We start from the raw sequence: 18,808 nt of genomic DNA on the forward strand, positions 1-18,808 counted from the left end.
AGGATAATACATGATTTTTATCTTTTTTGCTTTTCTGTATTCTGTAAATTTTCAACCAAGAATATAAATTTTATAATTAAAAATAAAAATTTAAATAAATTATATCTTCTATATTTTGAAAAGCATTACTTGATGTCTAAATTTTTAAATAAAGGAATGGTAATTAGTTTTTATCTTTTCACTAGCTTCGGAATATTGGAATCCATTTTTTAGGATAATGAAAACTTAGAATTATAGTTCATGGTCACAAAAGTAGGAGACAAATTCAGGAAGAGTTTATTCTCATGCTTTTTATTTCTGTTTACTGAGGAGAATTATTAGACAGTAAATAGTACTCTCTTGGTTTATTTTGTTTTGGTTACAGACTAGAAGCAGCCAAAGATGATTATCGAATACGCTGTGAAGAGTTAGAAAAGGAAATCTCTGAACTTCGGCAACAGAATGATGAACTAACCACTTTGGCAGATGATGCTCAGTCTCTAAAAGATGAAATAGATGTTCTTAGGTAAACAATCTTCCCATCTTTGTACAGTGCCAGACCTGTCATCACCCAGAACAGTTCTTCCACCAATGTTACAAGCTCTAGGATCTCTGGGCATAGTAGGATGTTTAAGAGGCGGGCCACCTGGATTTAGATCTCAGTGCCATCATTTATTTAACTTCCATGTAACCATTTTCTCATCTGTAACATGAAAATAATACACACACATACCTCAGATTTATATGTGGAGTTAGGTGAGTTTATATTTGTAAACACTTGGAGCAGCCTGGCAAATAAGTGCTATATAAATGTTTGTCAATAGAAATTAATCTCTGACCATTACTTTATACTTGTATATCTCTGGAGCTTTTCTTATTACTACTCCTTTTCTTTAATTTTGAGTCCTGCAGTCACTTGGTGTTCCTTTTTCTCAAATACTGTCATATCTCACAAGGCTTCATCTCCTTGATGGACCTTTTTATCTTCACCTCAACTATTTGCTCACTAGGCACCTCACTCCCTATCACTTCATTTTTCCACCGTTGCCATTCTTGTATAATCTATCCTCTGATGGATCATTCTAACCATCTATAGTTTACACTTTTGCTCTGAATACTGAGGACAAATAGAGAAATTCACATAGTGATATAGTTTTGTCCTACTACAAATTAATAAGCTTACTCTTCACTGGTTTCTTACCACTGGCCCACCATTCTGCTGCTCATCAGTAGATGGCTCTGTCTCCCATTTCTCTCCTAGGTAGGACATATTTTCATAACTCTTCCCACCTGCATGCCTATCGCACCCCACCTCTCTCATGTCTTAGGCTCAGTGGATGACATGTCTCCTGCTGCATGGAGGAAAGAGGCCATGAACTGTGGAACTCTCCATGTCCTATATCTCCTGCACCTCCTGAATTCCCTGCATTCCCACTAATCTTTTCTGCTTCTGGAAGATAGACTTGTTATTCTTCCTCCTGTACAGTGCTAATTTCTTCTTCAGTGCTCCAGGTCTCAATGCTTCTTGCTTACACAGGGACTGTGTTACATGATTACCATTTCTCTTCACATTTGAATCTTCCTCCTTAGCATATGTACATTTAGGTCTCTCTTATCTTAGAAAAAGGGAGAGACTTACTACTCTCTCCTTCCCTCCAGAACAAATTTAGATTATACAGGATAAAATTTATGTTCTCTCCTTACTCCCCTAAAATTTGCTCCCACCTGCCCCAACTACTCCACTGAAACAGCTGTTCTAATTGCCAAATCATTTGGACACTACACAATTTATTTTGCTTTTTCTACCACTTGCATGTGTGTCTTCTGGCTACAACTCCAACCCTTCTACAATCTGCTACATATAGACTTGCTTTCCTTAAATTATGTAACTTTTGTCATTATAATTTTTGCTGTAATTTAGTTATATTTTTTAACCTGAGCAAAAAAATTAACCTGGAATTATCTTTGGTCTTATAATTTGATTAAAATGTGTTATTATCTCACAATCCCTCTTGTTTTAGCACTATCTAAAACAGCTATATAACTGTGAATATGTTTCTGATTTCCCATCTTATTCTAGACATTCTTCTGATAAAGTGTCTAAACTAGAGGGCCAAGTGGAATCATATAAAAAGAAGCTAGAAGACCTGGGTGATTTGAGACGGCAGGTTAAACTCTTAGAAGAGAAGAATACTATGTATATGCAGAACACTGTCAGTCTAGAGGAAGAGTTAAGAAAAGCCAATGCAGCTCGAAGTCAACTTGAGACCTATAAGAGACAGGTAAAAGAATCGTAACAGTTTCCTGATGACATTTTCAAGCAGGTTCTCCGTTAGAACCCTGGCTTATCAAAAATCTACTGACTTGCTTTTATGGTGTTCTGATTTTTACCTGTAAGACTTAGTTCTTCTCCAGAGCTTATTGACTGGTCTCTCTAGCAGATCCTTTTATTGCTCTTCATTTCTAAATTTATTATATAATACTTAAATAGGCAAAAGTAAAAAAGAATACATTGTGTCCATGCTTAAAAAATAAAATATGCTCTTCCCCTCATTATACTAAACACTGTGCTGTTTGTGGTTTCCTTCCTATGCATCTCTCTATTCCAGCGATTTTTCAACCTTTTGCATCTCGTGACACGCATAAAGTAATTGTTAAAATTCTGCGGCACACCAAAAAATATATTTTTTGCTGATCTGACCCAAAAAAAGGTATAATTTTGATTCATTTACACCGGACGGTTATTGTTGTGTTGGCTGTTGTCAGTTTTTTATTTGACATTCTAAGGGGGAAAAAGTCAGTGCCCCGTACTACATAGTCAGGTATGGCATGTTTTAAAAATTCTTGGGGCACACCAGGGTGTTGCGGCACACCAGTTGAAAATCACTGCTCTAGTCTTTGTTTTGGTTAATCCTCACCCGAGGACATTTTTTCCATTGATTTTTAAGGGAGGGAGGGAGGGGGAGAGAGACAGAGGGAAACATCACACATCGATTAGTTGCCTCTAGCAAGCCCCAACCGGGGCTGGGGATCAAACCTAAAACCCAGGTATGTGCCCTTGATTGGGGATTGAACCCCAGAACCTTCAGTGCTCAGGGAACGTGCTAACTATTGAGCAACACTGGCCAGGGCACTGCTGCTCTATTCTTTTGCTGCATATGTATATTTATTTATATGTATGTAGATAAAATTTATAGCATTTTGACACGTTTTAAGGCTAAACAGGGCAAAAGTAGGTTTACAGTTGTGAGTATGTGAGGCAGTTTATTCTTGTATTATTTATTAACTAGAGGCCCGATGCACGAAATTAATGCAAGAGTAGGCCTTCCTTCCCCTGGCTGCAGGCACCGGCTTCCCTCCGGCACCCGGGACCCAGGCTTCCCTTCGGCCGCCAGCAGGTACCCAGGACCCGGGCTTCCCTCTGGCCGCCGACAGGCACCCGGGACCCAGGCTTCCCTCTGGCCGCCAGCAGGAACCCAGGACCCAGGACCCAGGCTTCCCTCGCAGCCCCGGCTTCATCTGAAAGGTCATCTGGAAGGATGTCCAGTCTAATTAGCATATTACGCTTTTATTATTATAGATTATTGTATTATTTTTCATACAAACAACTGTAAACCTACTTTTGCTCCAACCCTGTATAATTTATAAAGTGAAAGAACTCTACTATAATTTACTTTTGCTCAGTAGTATGTTTGTGAGATTTGTTTATGTTGATAGGTATATAGCTTTCTCCCATTCATTTGTACTGCTATATAGTGCCTTATTAAATGAGTATACCATTATTTATCCATTTTCCTGTTGAAGGACAGATAGAACGTTTCAACTTTTTATTTTATACTAGTAGCCCCTTGCAGGAAGATTCCTGCAATAGGGCTTCCTGCTGCGCTCTCCCCAGCCCCGCCTGCTTGCCTCCCTTCTCTGCCGACCCTGCCTGCTTGCTTCCTGCAGCTTTGCTCCCTTCTGCAGCGCTTGGCTTCTTCCTCCGCTGTCTTGATATGCAAATTAACCGCCATCTTGGTTGGGTTCATTTGTATACTCGCCCTGATTGGCTGGTGGGCATGGCTTAGACATAGCAAAGGTGCGGTCAATTTGCATATTACTCTTTTATTAGGTAGGATTACAAGAAATGCCACTGTGAATAAATAGTATTGAACATTACCTCTTTTTTATATATGTGAAAGTTTTACAACTGTATGGAATTTCTTCCATAGAATATGTTCATTTAACTAGATACTTCCCAATTATTCTCCAAAGTGATTGTATTATCAGCAAGAAGTTTGCATGATTTTTTTCCCCTCCACATCATCACTAACAATACTATCAAACTTCAAATTTTGACAATTGGATAGATATGAAGTGGTCTCTTTATACTTGTACTTTGTTTTGCATTACCCTAATTACAAATATATATTTACTGATCACATTTCTTTTGTGAATTGCCTATTTTTATCTTCAAATCATTCTAAAAATTGGATTATTTTCTTATTGATTACTGAAAATTCTTTATATGTTCTTGATATTAATCTTTTTATACATGTAATATTTCCTACCAACCTGTGACCTATCCTTTTTACATTTTTTAAGATTGTTAATTTTAATATAATGAATTTTAAGTATCTTTTCCTTTATGATAAATATTTGTTATGCCTTGTTTAAGAAATCACTTCCTACAAAAGGATGTAAGACTAATCTCTATTTTCTTAACAAAGATTTAAAGTTTGTTTTGCACATTTATGTCTTTAAGCCACATTTTTGTGTAGGGTGAAAGGTTAGGGATACTTTGTCTGAACAAGCAGTCAACCTAGCAGCACTTAATAATAGTTTCTTCCACAGTGGCCTACAAGCCTAACTTACCATATACCTAAATTTCCACGTTACATGTGGGTTTGTTTCTGGGCACTCTCTTCTACTTTATTGGTCTATTTGTCTATTCTTACACCAGTACCTCACGGTCTTATTATCTATAGATTTTTAGTAGCTTTGATATTTGGTATTACAGCACCTTGCTCTTTTTCAAAATTGTCTATTCTTAGAACTTTTCTTTCCCTCTATACCAGGCATCGTCAAACTACGGCCCGCGGGCCACATGCAGGTGTTTTTGCCGTTTTGTTTTTTTACTTCAAAATAAGATATGTGCAGTGTGCATAGGAATTTGTTCATAGTTTTTTTTAAACTATAGTCTGGTCCACCAACTGTCTGAGGGACAGTGAACTGGCCCCCTGTTTAAAAAGTTTGAGGACCCCTGCTCTATACCCACAACTTTTGGGAATTGGAAATACATTGATTCTGTTGATTAATGTAGAAGATAAATGAAATCTTTATGATAATAATATTCCTATCAGCCGAAACCGGTTTGGCTCAGTGGATAGAGCATCAGCCTGCGGACTCAAGGGTCCCGGGTTCGATTCCGGTCAAGGGCATGTACCTTGGTTGCGGGCGCATCCCCAGTGGGGGGTGTGCAGGAGGCAGCTGATCGATGTTTCTCTCTCATCGATGTTTCTAACTCTCTATCCCTCTCTCTTCCTCTCTGTAAAAAATCAATAAAATATAAAAAAAAATTAATAATATTCCTATCAGTGAATATAATATCTTTCCATTAAGTTTTATACTTCTAAATATGATGCACATATTTTGTTAAATTTACTTTTGGTATTTCATGTACTTGGTCTTTATTTTTATTTTTTTTAAAATAAATCTTTATTGTTCAGATTATTACAATTGTTCCTCTTTTTTCCCCCCATAGCTCCCCTCCACCAGGTTCCTACCCCACCCTCTGCCCTTACCTCCCCACCACTGTCCTCATCCCATAGGTCAGTGATGGGCAACCTTTTGAGCTTGGTGTGTCAAACTTCGCCAAAAAACTGAGCATAACTCGGGTAGTGTGTCACTTTGAGGAAAAAACATTATTTCGCAAATGTTTCATCCTCGGCATGCGGCCGCCTCAGCGGCCGCATGTCATCAAAAATGGCTACACGTGTCAATGCTGACACGCGTGTCATAGGTTCACCATCACTGCCATAGGTGTATGCTTTTTGTCCAGTCTCTTCCCGCACCCCACACTCCCCTTTTCCCCCTGAGAATTATCAGTCCACTCCCTTTCTATGCCCCTGATTCTATTATATTCACCAGTTAATACTGTTCATCAGATTTTTTATTCCCTTGGTTTTTAGATTCACTTGTTGATAGATACGTATTTGTTGTTCATAATTTTTATCTTTATCTTTTTCTTCTTCCTCTTCTTCAAGAATACCTTTCAGCATTTAATATAATCCTGGTTTGGTGGTGATGAACTCCTTTAGTTTTTTCTTGTCTATGAAGCTCTTTATCTGACCTTCAATTCTGAATGATAGCTTTGCTGGGTAGAGTAATCTTGGTTGTAGGTTCTTGCTATTCATCACTTTAAATATTTCTTGCTATTCCCGTCTGGCCTGCATAGTTTCTGTTGAGAAATCAGCTGACAATCGTATGGGTGCTCCCTTGTAGGTAACTAACTGTTTTTCTCTTGCTGCTTTTAATATTCTCTCTTTGTCTTTTGCTCTTGGCATTTTAATTATGATGTGTCTTGGTGTGGTCCTCTTTGGATTCCTTTTGTTTGGGGTTCTGTGCGCTTCCTGGACTTTTAAGTCTATTTCTTTCACCAGGTGGGGGAAGTTTTCTGTCACTATTTCTTCAAATAGGTTTTCAGTATCTTGCTCTCTCTCTTCTTCTGGGACCCCCATAATTCTGATGTTGGTACCCTTGAAGTTGTCCCAGAGGCTTCTTACACTATCTTCAACTTTTTGGATTCTTTTTTCTTTTTGCTTTTCCGGTTGAGTGTTTTTTGCTTCTTTGTATTTCAAATCTTTGACTTGGTTCTTGCAATCCTCTAGTCTGCTTTTAGGTCTCTGTATAATATCTTTTATTTCAGTCAGTGTATGCTTAATTTCTAGTTGATTCTTTTTCATATCCTCGAGGGTCTCGTTAAATTTATTGTCCTTTTCTAGGAAATTCTTGAAAAACCTAATAACCGTGGTTTTGAACTCTATATCCAGTCATTTACTTTCCTCCATTTCCTTCATTTGTGACCTGCCTCTTTGTCTCCGCATTTTGGCTGCTTCCCTGAGTTGATGGAGTGACTTTGTGTGCTAGGTGTCCTAGCAGGGCCCAGTGGCTCAGCCTCCCCAGTTTCCTGAGGTGGACACTCTTGGTGCACCCTTTTGTGGGCTGTGTGTGCAGTCTTGTTGCAGTTAAGCCTAGATTGTTGTTAGTATTACTGGGGGGAGTTGACCTCCAGGCCATTAGGCTGTGAGGGTCAGCTGTGTCTCCACTGGGAGAGCTTTTGTGCTCAGCTTGGATGGGGCGGAGTCTCAGGGCGGAGCAGACAGCCTTGGTTTCCCGGCAGCCCCGCCCTACAAGGCCCCTGTGTCTCAGTGTCCCGCAGCAATGGCTGCACGCACCTCTGAGAGAAGGCTGCCCTGATTTTCGCCCACTGCCAGACAGTTCAGTATGGGGTTCTGTGCGCTTCCTGGACTTTTAAGTCTATTTCTTTCACCAGGTGAGTGGTGAAAGAAATAGCAGTTCCATGTGTTTCATCATTTTGAACATTGTTACTCTAGATCAGGGTTAGGGAACCTTTTTTCTGCCAAGGGCCATTTGGATATGTATAACATCATTTGCTTAATATAACTCTCACTGAATGAGTCTGGGTACTCAAAGTCTCACCCAGAACTGGATTTCAGTGCAGTCGGGAGGTTTTGTTTCCCCCCCGAACAAAGAAGCTAGCTGCGTGCTTGCCGTCCGCCATCTCTGAGTGCCGCGAGTCTCCGAGCGCTGCGAGTCAGCCAGCCGCGTATTCAGCTGCCCGCCCTTTTCGCGCGCGCGGGTCTCCACACCTGTCCTCCACAGCTCCTCTGGGTCTCAGTGTCCTTTTCTTTTTCCTTCTAGTTGTAGAATTTCCACTCAGCCAGCTTTCCCGTGGTTCTGGATGATGTCTGCTCTGTCTTCCAGTTGCAGTTTTCAAATTGTTGTGCGAGGCAGCAGTATAGGTGTTTACCCATGCCGCCATCTTAGTTTCTTGTACTTGGTTTTTAAGAAAGTTTACCATTTTCAGCTTGCTGCTCATTTATCTGGTTGAAATTGATTTTTGTACACTGATTTTACAACCTCACCAAATTTTCATATTACTTCTAGTATTGTCAGCTGTATCTTTTGCCAAAAGTGATATAAAATAAAAGCGGCTTTCTTTCTTTCTACTCTATACTCTCTTTTTCTTCTTAATCAGCATGTCTGACCTTCAATACTATTTTAAATAAAAGCAGTACTAGTAGACAACCATTTTTGTTGATTTTATACAGCATGCTTTAAACGTTTTGCCAGTATACGTATTGCTATAGTTTTCTGTAGCCACCTTTTACTAGGATAAAGGAATTCTACTCCATTTCTAATTTGCTCAGGGTGTCTGTCCTACATGGATATTGAATTTAATCAACTTTTCCTGAGAGACTCCTATGGTGCTTCTCCTCTCTATTAATGTGACAAATTATATTACTGGATTTTTTTATGCTTAAGCCATCTTTGCATTTCTGAGATAAACTTAAATTTGGTCACTGTGGATTTATTTGTTGATTTCACATTGCTAGATTTGCTTTGTTAATTTTACTTAGAATATTTTGCCTCAATGATTCACTTGAACTTTTCTATTTAACACTTTCTGTATCTCATTTTCACATCAGAATTGTACTAGCTTAATAAAATAAGTTGGAGAAGTTTTAGTAGAACAGCCGTGGCAGGTTTTTTTGGTGGATACACTTTCCTCCCACATTTTATTTATGACATTTTTAACATATAACAAGGTTTAAAGATTTAATGAGCTTGAGTGTGAACTGATAAATAAATGTAAATAAAGGAAATTATAAATGAGATGAAAAGGTGTGAAATTAAAAGGAGAAATGATCTAATTAGAGTCCAAAGTAGAGAATAAGAATTGTAGAAAGACATTATTTGAAGGAAAGAATGGCTAAACATTTTTCAGAACTAATGGAGGACATCAGATTTAGTGTTAACAATGAATTATAAAGTAAATAAAAAGGTATCTATGCCTAGAAATACTGTAGAGAAATTGTATAAAACACAAATTCTGTTTCCCATCTGAAGCTTAATATACTTTTTCATTGATAATATTTTTCTTTCTACAAATTGTCTTTAGATGCACTTTCAAACCAGCCTGATCATTTTTAATGGTCTCTTATTCCTTTCATAATTTAGATTTCCTTCTTTATCTTTAAAGTATTAAATCTAGTACTTTATATCTGATAATTACAATCTAAAATCCTTGGAGGACTTATTCTACCATTTTGTTGTTGTTGTAATTATTATTAATGTTTTTCTGCTGTATTGTTGGTAGTGGCTTATTGCTTTTAGATCTTTGTTCTTTAGTGTGGCTCATCTTTATCTTGGGGAATACCGAAGGGCCTGGTTTGAGGCAGTATTCCTCCAGACAGTGTGGGTATTGCTTATGTCAGATTTTCCACATTTACCAAACAGGACTATTTTAAATTAATTGATTGATTTAAGATTTGCCAGACAAGGCATTTGGCAACATTTTTAAACACAAATCCATGTATAAGAATGTATTGCATATTTTCAAGTTATACTTTTTCAAACTCAGAGCATTCACTTTAAGAAAGGCAAGTTGCCCTATTGACGTTCCCAGCTGATGGATTTTTTTCCTCACCCACCTATTTACTGATTCATCCTTTTGGGTCCAAGGTGGTTTAACAACCATCTGTCTCCCATTAAATTCAAAGCTCTGGATTCCTGGTTTTGGTCATTTGTACCTCTTGGCTTCTACATGTAATTCCCACTCCTGTTTCAGCAAGTGAGGGCTTACTTTCTTGTAAACTTGCCTACACAGTTGGATTCCCCCCCGCCCCCCTTTAGCATTTCTTTGGCTTTATGTTAAAAGGATTTTAGACTATACAGTTATCTGTATTACAAGAAATAGCAGTTCCATGTGTTTCATCATTTTGAACATTGTTACTCTAGATCAGGGTTAGGGAACCTTTTTTCTGCCAAGGGCTATTTGGATATGTATAACATCATTTGCTTAATATAATTCACTTAATATAAATTTATGTTGCTATGAAAAAAGCTCCTAGATTTATTGCATTTCGAGTCCAACCTGCGGTTGCCTTGGCAGGGTCTGACCAAGTGATTTCACAGGCCTTATGAGGCCGGTGGGCCTGACATTCCCCACCCTGGCTTTAGATTCCAGAACTCAGTCGAAGATTTTTGTTGCTAGTTCTCTCCATTCAGTTAGGCTGCTGTATCATACACATTTTTTAAAAATATATTTGTGGGGTAGGGATTTTTGTAGAAGAAAATAGTGATAATTTCTAATGTTTGAGATTATAAAAATTAATGGTATCTTTCTGTATCAGGTAGTAGAACTGCAGAATAGATTATCTGAAGAATCGAAGAAAGCAGATAAATTAGATTTTGAATATAAGCGGCTAAAAGAAAAAGTTGATAGTCTTCAAAAAGAAAAGGATGTGAGTATATATATTAGGGACTTCGGTTTTAGCACTAATATTAAAACAGATATTCATGCTTTGTTGTTATTCCTTCTATTTATAAGTTTAAAATTTTGAGATGCTATTTATTTTTAAATTTAAACTTAAGATTCACATGTATATTTCAGAAATAGATATAAAATAAAAGATTAAAAGATTGTTTTTACTTCTAATTTTATATATATTTATATTCTAATATGTTTTATATTGTTTTGCTCATGCCTTTTTGTAAATTTATGTAGAATTTTTGTTTTGTGTATGATTATTATAGAAGACACACTTCTTTTGGTTGTTATCTAGCTTTTTTGAATCCTTTAAAAATATTTTCTCTATCATGATTTTGATTATTTAAATTCTTTGTTTGATTTTTTTGTGTGTTTAGTGAAAAGAATGTTATATACATTATCAGGTACTTATTGTTAAGGATGGTGTAGACAGTTGTGTTTTTTATGTTTAACTGTGGATAGCATATTGCCTTGCACATTGTAGATATTCAGTACTGTTAAGTGAGAAAAAATTATTGTAATCTTTTACCTTCCGTGATGCTTTCATAGAAGATCAAAACATCCATGTTCCCTACTGTTTATCATTTTATTAGGGAAGGCAAAGACCACTAATGAATAAACTCATAAAACCTCCGCTAACTTTCCTTATTTTTAATCTCTCCAGAGGTTAAGAACAGAAAGGGATTCTCTGAAGGAAACCATTGAAGAGCTTCGTTGTGTACAGGCTCAAGAAGGGCAGCTCACAACTCAAGGTAAAACCATTCCAGTAGCCCAAGCAAGATTACTTATTTCTAACACAGTATCAGTATAAATACTAGATTCATTTAAGATGATAGGACCAATAGATGAAAATGAAAAATTGGTGAAGAGGCCAATTGAAATGAAAAATTGTACAGATTTTAAACTGTTACCCAGATATTGTGACAAAAAGCCTATAGTTATGGGGTCAAATTTACTTGCCTACTTCATATTTTAATTATATTTAAATATTTGATTTTATTAGGTCAAAAGTATAAACATGTGTTAAATCATCTCTGTTAATAATAAATCTAGAAAGTCTTATTCTGGAAAGGTCCTCATAACCTCTTTAAAAATATATCAAATTTACCCTAGCCAGTTTGGCGCAGTGGTTGGAGCGTTAGCCAACTGATTGAGGGGTTTGGGGTGAAGGGCACAACCAATCAATGTGTCTCTCTCACATCAATGTTTTTTTCTCTCTGCCTCTCCCCCTCCCTTGCACACTCTAAATACCAATAGAAAAAGATATCCTTGGATGAGGATTAACAAAATATCTTATATAATAAAGAGGTAGTATGCAAATTGACCCTCACGCCCTTGCACAAATGGCCGCCCCATGTGGTCAAATATGGCCATCAGGGGAGGGTAGTTGTGGGCGATCAGGCTGGCAGGGGAGGGCAGTTAGGGGTGACCGGAACAGCAGGGGAGGGCAGTTAGGGGTGACCAGGCCGGCAGGGGAAGGCAGTTGTGGGGGCCAGGCCTGCAGGGGAGGGCAGTTGGGGCAACCGGGCCGGCAGGGGAGGGCAGTTGGGGGCGATTAGGCTGGCAAGGGAGCAGTTAGGCCTCTATCAGGCTGGCAGGGGAGTGGTTAAGGGGTGATCAGGCTAGCAGGCAGGCGAGCAGTTGGGAGCACTCCCGGATTGTGAGAGGGATGTCCGACATTGGAGAGGGTGCAGGCTGGGCTGAGGGACACCCCTCCACCCAGTGCACGAATTTCATGCACCAGGCCTCGTGTGTGTGTGTGTGTGTGTGTGTGTGTGTGTGTGTGTGTGTGTGTATCAAACTCTAATTCAGTGGTTTGTTTTTCATCTGATATGTGGAGTTGATATCAATTTTAAGGGACTTTTTTTTTTTAAATCCTCACCTGAGGATATGCCTATTTATTTTAGAGAGAGAAGAAGGGAAGGGGAGAGAGAGAGAGAGAGATCAATGGGAGAGAGAAATGTCAATTGGATGCCTCCCATATCCACCCCAACAGGAAATAGAACCCACAACCTAGATTATGTGCCCTGACCAGGAATCAAACCCACAACCTTTCAGTGTATGGGACAACACTCCAACCAACTGAGCCACCTGGCCAGGGTTTAAGGGACTTTTATCTAAAGAGAAAAGTGCTCTTATCACAGGAAATCATTTAAGACTTTATATTGTTAAGATGATAATACTGCCAGTAGCAGTCTACAGATTCAGTGCAATCCTTATTAAAATACCAACAGCATTTTTTTCAGAAATAGAAAAACCCACCCTAAAGTTCATATGGAGTCTCAAGGAATCCTGAATAGCCAAAACAATCTTGAATAAAAGAAAAAGTTGTGAGACTCACGACTTCTTGATTTCAAAACGTAGTATTAAGTTAGTAATCAAAACAGCGTGCTACAGACATAAAGACACACATATATAGACCAATGGAACAGAAAAGAGTGCCCAGAAATAAATCCTCACATATGTGGTCAATTGATTTTCAATAAGTGTCAAGACCATTCAATGGAGCAAAGGAAAATCTTCTCAACAAATTGTGCTGGAAAAACTGGATATCCACGACCAAAAGCATGAAGTTGGACCCTTACACCATATACAAAATTGAACTCAAAATGAGTCAAAGACCTAAATGTAAGGACCAAAACTATAAAACCTTTAGAAGAAAATGTAGAGGAAAATCGTCATGACATTGGATTTTGCCGTGATTCCTTGAAATTGATACCAAGAAACACAGGCATCAAAAGAAATAATAGATAAATGGGGCTTCATCAAAATTAAAAACTTTTGTGTATCAGAGGACATTATAACAGAGTGAAAAGTCAACCCACAAAATGGAAGAAAATATTTGCAAATCATACATCTACTAAGTGATTGACATACAGAATATATAAAGAACTTTTACAACTCAATAACAATAAAAAAAAAGCCCTGTTAACAAAGGGGCATAGGTACTGAATAGGCATTTATCCAAAGATATACAGATATCCAATAAGTACATGAAGAGATGTTCAAGATCAGTAGTTATTAGAGATATGCAAATCAAAATCACAATGAGATACCACTTTGCAAACATTTGGTTGGCTGTAACCAAAAGGAAAAAAAGGAAACTAACAATTGTTGGGGAGGGTGGGGAGAAATTGGAAACCTCTTGTGTGGCTGATTAATGTAAAATTAGTAAGGGCAGCCACTGTGGAAGAATTTGGTGGTCCTTCAAAAAGTTAAAACATGCCCTGGCTGGTTTGGCTTGGTAGATAGAGTATCGGCCTGGGGACTGAGGGGTCCCGGGTTCGATTCTGGTCAAGGGCACATGCCCGGGTTGTGGGCTCGATCCCCAGTAAGGGGGTGCAGGAGGCAGCCGATCAATGATTCTCTCTCAGCATTGATGTTTCTATCTCTCCCTTCCTCTCCCAAATCAATAAAAATATATTTTTAAAAAATTAGGAAGAACCAAGATGGGGGCATAGGTAAATGCCTGTACTTGCCCCATCCCACTACCACATCAAACTTACAACTAAAATACAGAACAACTATCATCCAGAACCATAGGAAAGCTGGCTGAGTGGAAGTACTACAACTAGAGAGGTGAAGAAGAAAGCACACTGAGACTGGTAGGAGGTGCGGAGGCGCGGAACGGGCTGGTAGGGAGATCGCCTCTGTGGAGGCCGCCTGGAGGAGCAAGGAGTCCCAGCCCCACACCAGCCCCCCAGCCCAGGGTCCCAGAGCTGGGGAAAGAAGTCCCTGTGGGCTGTAAGAATTACAGACTAAAAACCAGTGCGGATTGGGTGCTGAGTGACACACACGCTGCTGGATACCCACTTGCTCCTCTTAAAAGGCCGGCACTGCGAACTGAATTTACAAGCTCTCACTTCCTCTGAGCTCCAGTGCCGGGTGAGGCTCTGGGGGACCCAGACACATACGAGGAGAAACTGGACTATCTGGCTTCGGAGCAGGAACTGGGGGGCGGCTTTCTTCCAGATGGAGGTGCTTGCGGTGGTCATTGTTCCCGTGCTGAGACCTCCCTGGTGCAGGGCTGACTGGCAGCCATTTCTGTTTGCTCTGCCTTGGAGATTCCCTGAGACCCCTCCCCACCCAATTTACAACCCCACCCAAGCTGTGTGCAATGGCTTTTGCATATGAATGGCCTGTCCTTTCTCAACCTAAAACCTGTCATATAAGCAGCTGGGTCAGGGCGCCCCAAAGCTATCAATAAAAGGCCTGAGTCTGGAACCAGCACCAGCCTGCCTTGCTTCACAGCTGGGCCTTGCATGGGCACTTCCAAACCCAATACAAAGAGGAGGAATCTGCAGATCCTGCTGGGTGGCCCCAGGCAATGGCTGACTTTGCACCTCCCTGGAAACCCAAGAGCCAGTGTATTCAGTGGTCAGTGTGAGACCATACCAGATTACAACTCTTCACATCCATAAGCGACACACTCAAGGGGCAGACTCAGTGAGCACCAAAGCCCCACTGAAGCAAGTCCTGCTCCATAAGGGTGTCTCCTGCACAGCAGCTCTCCCACTGTAGTCGCAGCTGGTCCCCACAGCCAGTTGGTCTGGAGATCAATTCCTCACAGTGACACTAAGAGGAATCAAGGCTCAACTATAATACTGTGCTCATAGCCCACAAAGTGGTGCACCAAGAGTGTCCACCTCAGGTGATTGGGGAGGCTGAGCCACTGGGTGCTATAGGACACCCACTACACAAGGCCACTCTATCAACTCAAGGAGACTTAGCAGCTACTCAATACATAGAAACAAACACAGGAAAGCAGCCAAAATGCAGAGACAAAGAAACATGTCACAAATGGAAGACAGCAAACTACTGGATATAGAATTCAAACCCACAGTTATAAGGTTACTCAAGAATCTTCTAGAAACCACCAATAAATTTAGTGAGACCTTCAAGGATCTTAGTGAGAATGCCAAAAAAAAAAAAAAAAAGGAAAAAGACCAGTCAGAAATTAAGCATATACTGACTGAAATAAAGAATAATATACAGAAATTCAACAGTAGACTAGAGGATCCCGAGAACCAAGTCAATGATTTGAAATATGAGGAAGCACAAAACACCCAACCAGAAGAGCAAAAAGAAAAACGAATCCAAAAATATGAAGATAATGTAAGGAGCCTCTGGGACAACTTCAAATGTACCAACATCCGAATTATGGGGGTCCCAGAAGAAAGGAGAGAACAAGATATTGAAAACCTATTTGAAGAAATAATGACAGAAAACTTCCCCTACCTGGTGAAAGAAATAGACTTACAAGTCCAAGAAGCACAAAGAACACCAAACAAGAGGAATCAAAAGAGGACCACACCAAGACACATCATAATTAAAATGCCAAGGGCAAAAGACAAAGAGAGAATATTAAAAGTAGCAAGAGAAAAACAATTCGTTACCTACAAAGGAGTGCCCATACGACTGTCAACTGATTTCTAACAGAAACTATGCAGTCCAGAAGGAAGTGGCAAGAAATATTCAAAGTGATGAATAGCAAGAACCTACAACCAAGATTACTCTACCCAGCAAAGCTGTCATTTAGAATTGGAGATCAGATAAAGAGCTTCACAGAGAAGAAAAAGCTAAAGGAGTTCATCACCACCAAACCAGTATTATATGAAATGCTGAAGGGTATTCTTTAAGAAGAGGAGGAAGAAGAAAAAGGTAAAGATAAAAAATTATGAACAACAAAGTGACAACAAATACATATCTATCAACAAGTGAATCTAAGAATCAAATGAATAAAAAATCTGATGAACAGAATAAACTGGTGAATATAATAGAATCAGGGGCATGGAAATGAACAGACTGACAACTCTCAGAGGAAAGAGGGTGTAGGGGGGGTGCAGGAAGAGATCAGATAAAGATCTTAATATGCATGTATGCATTACCTATGGACACAGACAATAGGGTGGCGAGGGTTTGGGATGGGGTGGGAACCGGGTGGAGGGGAGCTCTGGGGGGAAAAAAGAGGGATATCTGTAATTTCAGCAATAAAGATTTTTTTTTTAAAGTTAAAAGATAAAATTACCAAATTTTGCAATGCTATTTCTAAGTATATACCCAAAAGAATTCAAAATATATACCCAAATATATACCAATTTTAAGTATATATCCCAAAGGACTCAACTAGATACTGGTATACCAATATTCATAATAGCGTTATTCAAAAGATAGAACCCATGTGTTTATCAACAGATGAATGAATAAAGAAAATGTGGTATGCACATACCATGGAATATTATTTAGCCATAAAAAGGAATGAAGTTCTGATAAAAGCTGCATGAATGAATTTTTAAAACTATGTTAAGTGAAATAAGCCAGATACAAAAGAACAAGTATTGGTATGATTCCACTTTATCTAGAATGGGCAAATTCATTGAGACAGAAAGTAAAAGTTTATGGGGGATGGTAGTGGAGAAAGGATTACAGAATTGATGTTTTGGGTGATGAATTTTAGAAATAGACAGTGGTGATGGTTCCACAACATAGTGAATGTACTTACTGCCATTCAGTTGTACACTTAAAAATGCAAATGATCCGGCTGGTATGGCTCAGTGTTTGAGCATTGACCCATGGACCAAGAGATCACCAGTTTGATTCCAGGTTAGGGCACATTTGCAGGTTGGATCACCAGTAGGGATGTGCAGGAGGCAGCTGATCGATGTTTCTCTCTCATCAATGTGTCTCTCTGTCGCTCTCCCTCTCTCTCTCAAATCAATAAAATAAAATATTTTTTTCCAATGACATAATAATAATGTAAAACAACTGTGACATGATCTTTTACTTGACTAAAACAAAGATTTTAGCTGTTAAAATTGAGGCTCAAAGTAGGATTTCATCTAGAAACTAAAGGAAACGGTGGTGCTCTCTCTTACCCTTACATTCATGTTTACATATTTATAGGATTAATGCCTCTGGGAAGTCAGGAGTCTTCAGATAGTCTGGCAGCAGAGATTGTTACACCTGAAATCAGGTAAGAAGATCATAAAGTTCATAGTCACACTGCACTATATTTCTGGAGAAAACTTTTCTACAATACGAAGAGGATTATTTCCTTACTAGAGGCCTGGTGCACGAATTTGTGCACCAATGGGGTCCCTTGGCCTGGCCTGCGGTACCAGGCCGAAACCAGCTCTCCGACATCCCCTCAGTGGTCCAGGATTGCGAGAGGGTGCAGCCCAGGCCTAGGGACCCCACCAGTGCACGATCGGGACCAGGAAGGGATACGGGAGGTTGGCCACCCGAGGAAGGACCATGGGAGGGCTCAAGGGCATGTCCGGCCCATATTGCTCAGTCCCAATCAGCCAGACCCCAGCAGCAAGCTAACCTACCAGTCAGAGCGTCTTCCACCTGGTGGTCAGTGCATGTCATAACAACTGGTTGACTGTCTGCCCCCCAGTGGTCAGTGCACATCATAGCAAGCTTTTGAGCTGCTTTAGCATATCATTAGCATATTATGCTTTGATTAGTTGAACGGACTACCAGATGACCAGACACAGCATTTTAGGCTTTTATTATATAGGATTCTTTATTACTAACACTTTCAGCATGTTAGGTGCATTTTTCAACTGGCCCAAGAGACTTGATCTTCTTACTTCAGTAGGACAATGTTTCACACATATACAGCAAACTGACATCTCTCTGCTTGAGTAACCTTTGCAAAAATTTAGCCATAAAGTCACTTGACCCCAAAACAAACGCTATGTTTAGCCATTAGCCTGCAAAGTAATTAGTCACTAAAACTCATCTTTTAATTAGGTAGAATGGTCTGGGAAAGATTTAATATAGTAGAAAGGAGGATATATCTCCCCATCTGTTCTATTCTTCCCTCACTAGTATCTTACATTTTTATTTATTCATAGCATTTTTAAAATTCCATTTATTGCAATATGTGCCTGACTTTATGTATAAGAATAAAAGACTGGCCTGACTGGTGTGGCTCTTTGATTGAGCATCGACCCATGAACCGGGAGGTTACCATTTCAATTCCCAGTCAGGGCACATGCCCAGGTTGCAGGCTCGATCCCCAGTAGGGGACTTGCAGGAGGTAGTCAGTCAATGATTCTCATCCAGAAGAAAGAGAATGCTGAATATGAATATTGTTTTTACCTTCTGTGAGTCTGTTTGCCCCCTTTTTAAATTGACACTGGCCTTGATCCTTTATAATACCCTTGGGAGTATTAAATAATATAATGGTTGTTTAAGAGTTTATAAACTGTGATTTAAAATAGGCATTAAAATGCTTGTTGAATAAATGAAGACAATTTTGATTGT

At 39.3% G+C, this 18,808-nt stretch overlaps 1 protein-coding gene across 2 annotated transcripts in view; it reads left to right on the forward strand.

The window, feature by feature from the left end:
* HOOK3 (hook microtubule tethering protein 3) overlaps positions 1-18,808 on the forward strand; it is a 94,664-nt gene that overhangs the window by 44,456 nt on the left and 31,400 nt on the right. For both annotated transcript variants that reach the window (XM_079779427.1, XM_079779428.1), the window contains exons 10-14: positions 365-505; positions 2,060-2,261; positions 10,398-10,508; positions 11,199-11,286; positions 17,438-17,507. In XM_079779427.1, the coding sequence (XP_079635553.1) occupies positions 365-505; positions 2,060-2,261; positions 10,398-10,508; positions 11,199-11,286; positions 17,438-17,507 (612 nt within the window). The remainder of the gene's footprint in view (positions 1-364; positions 506-2,059; positions 2,262-10,397; positions 10,509-11,198; positions 11,287-17,437; positions 17,508-18,808) is intronic.

Source organism: Cnephaeus nilssonii, assembly GCF_951640355.1.
Source record: "Cnephaeus nilssonii genome assembly, chromosome: 8".
NCBI classification, from domain to species: Eukaryota; Metazoa; Chordata; class Mammalia; order Chiroptera; family Vespertilionidae; genus Cnephaeus; species Cnephaeus nilssonii.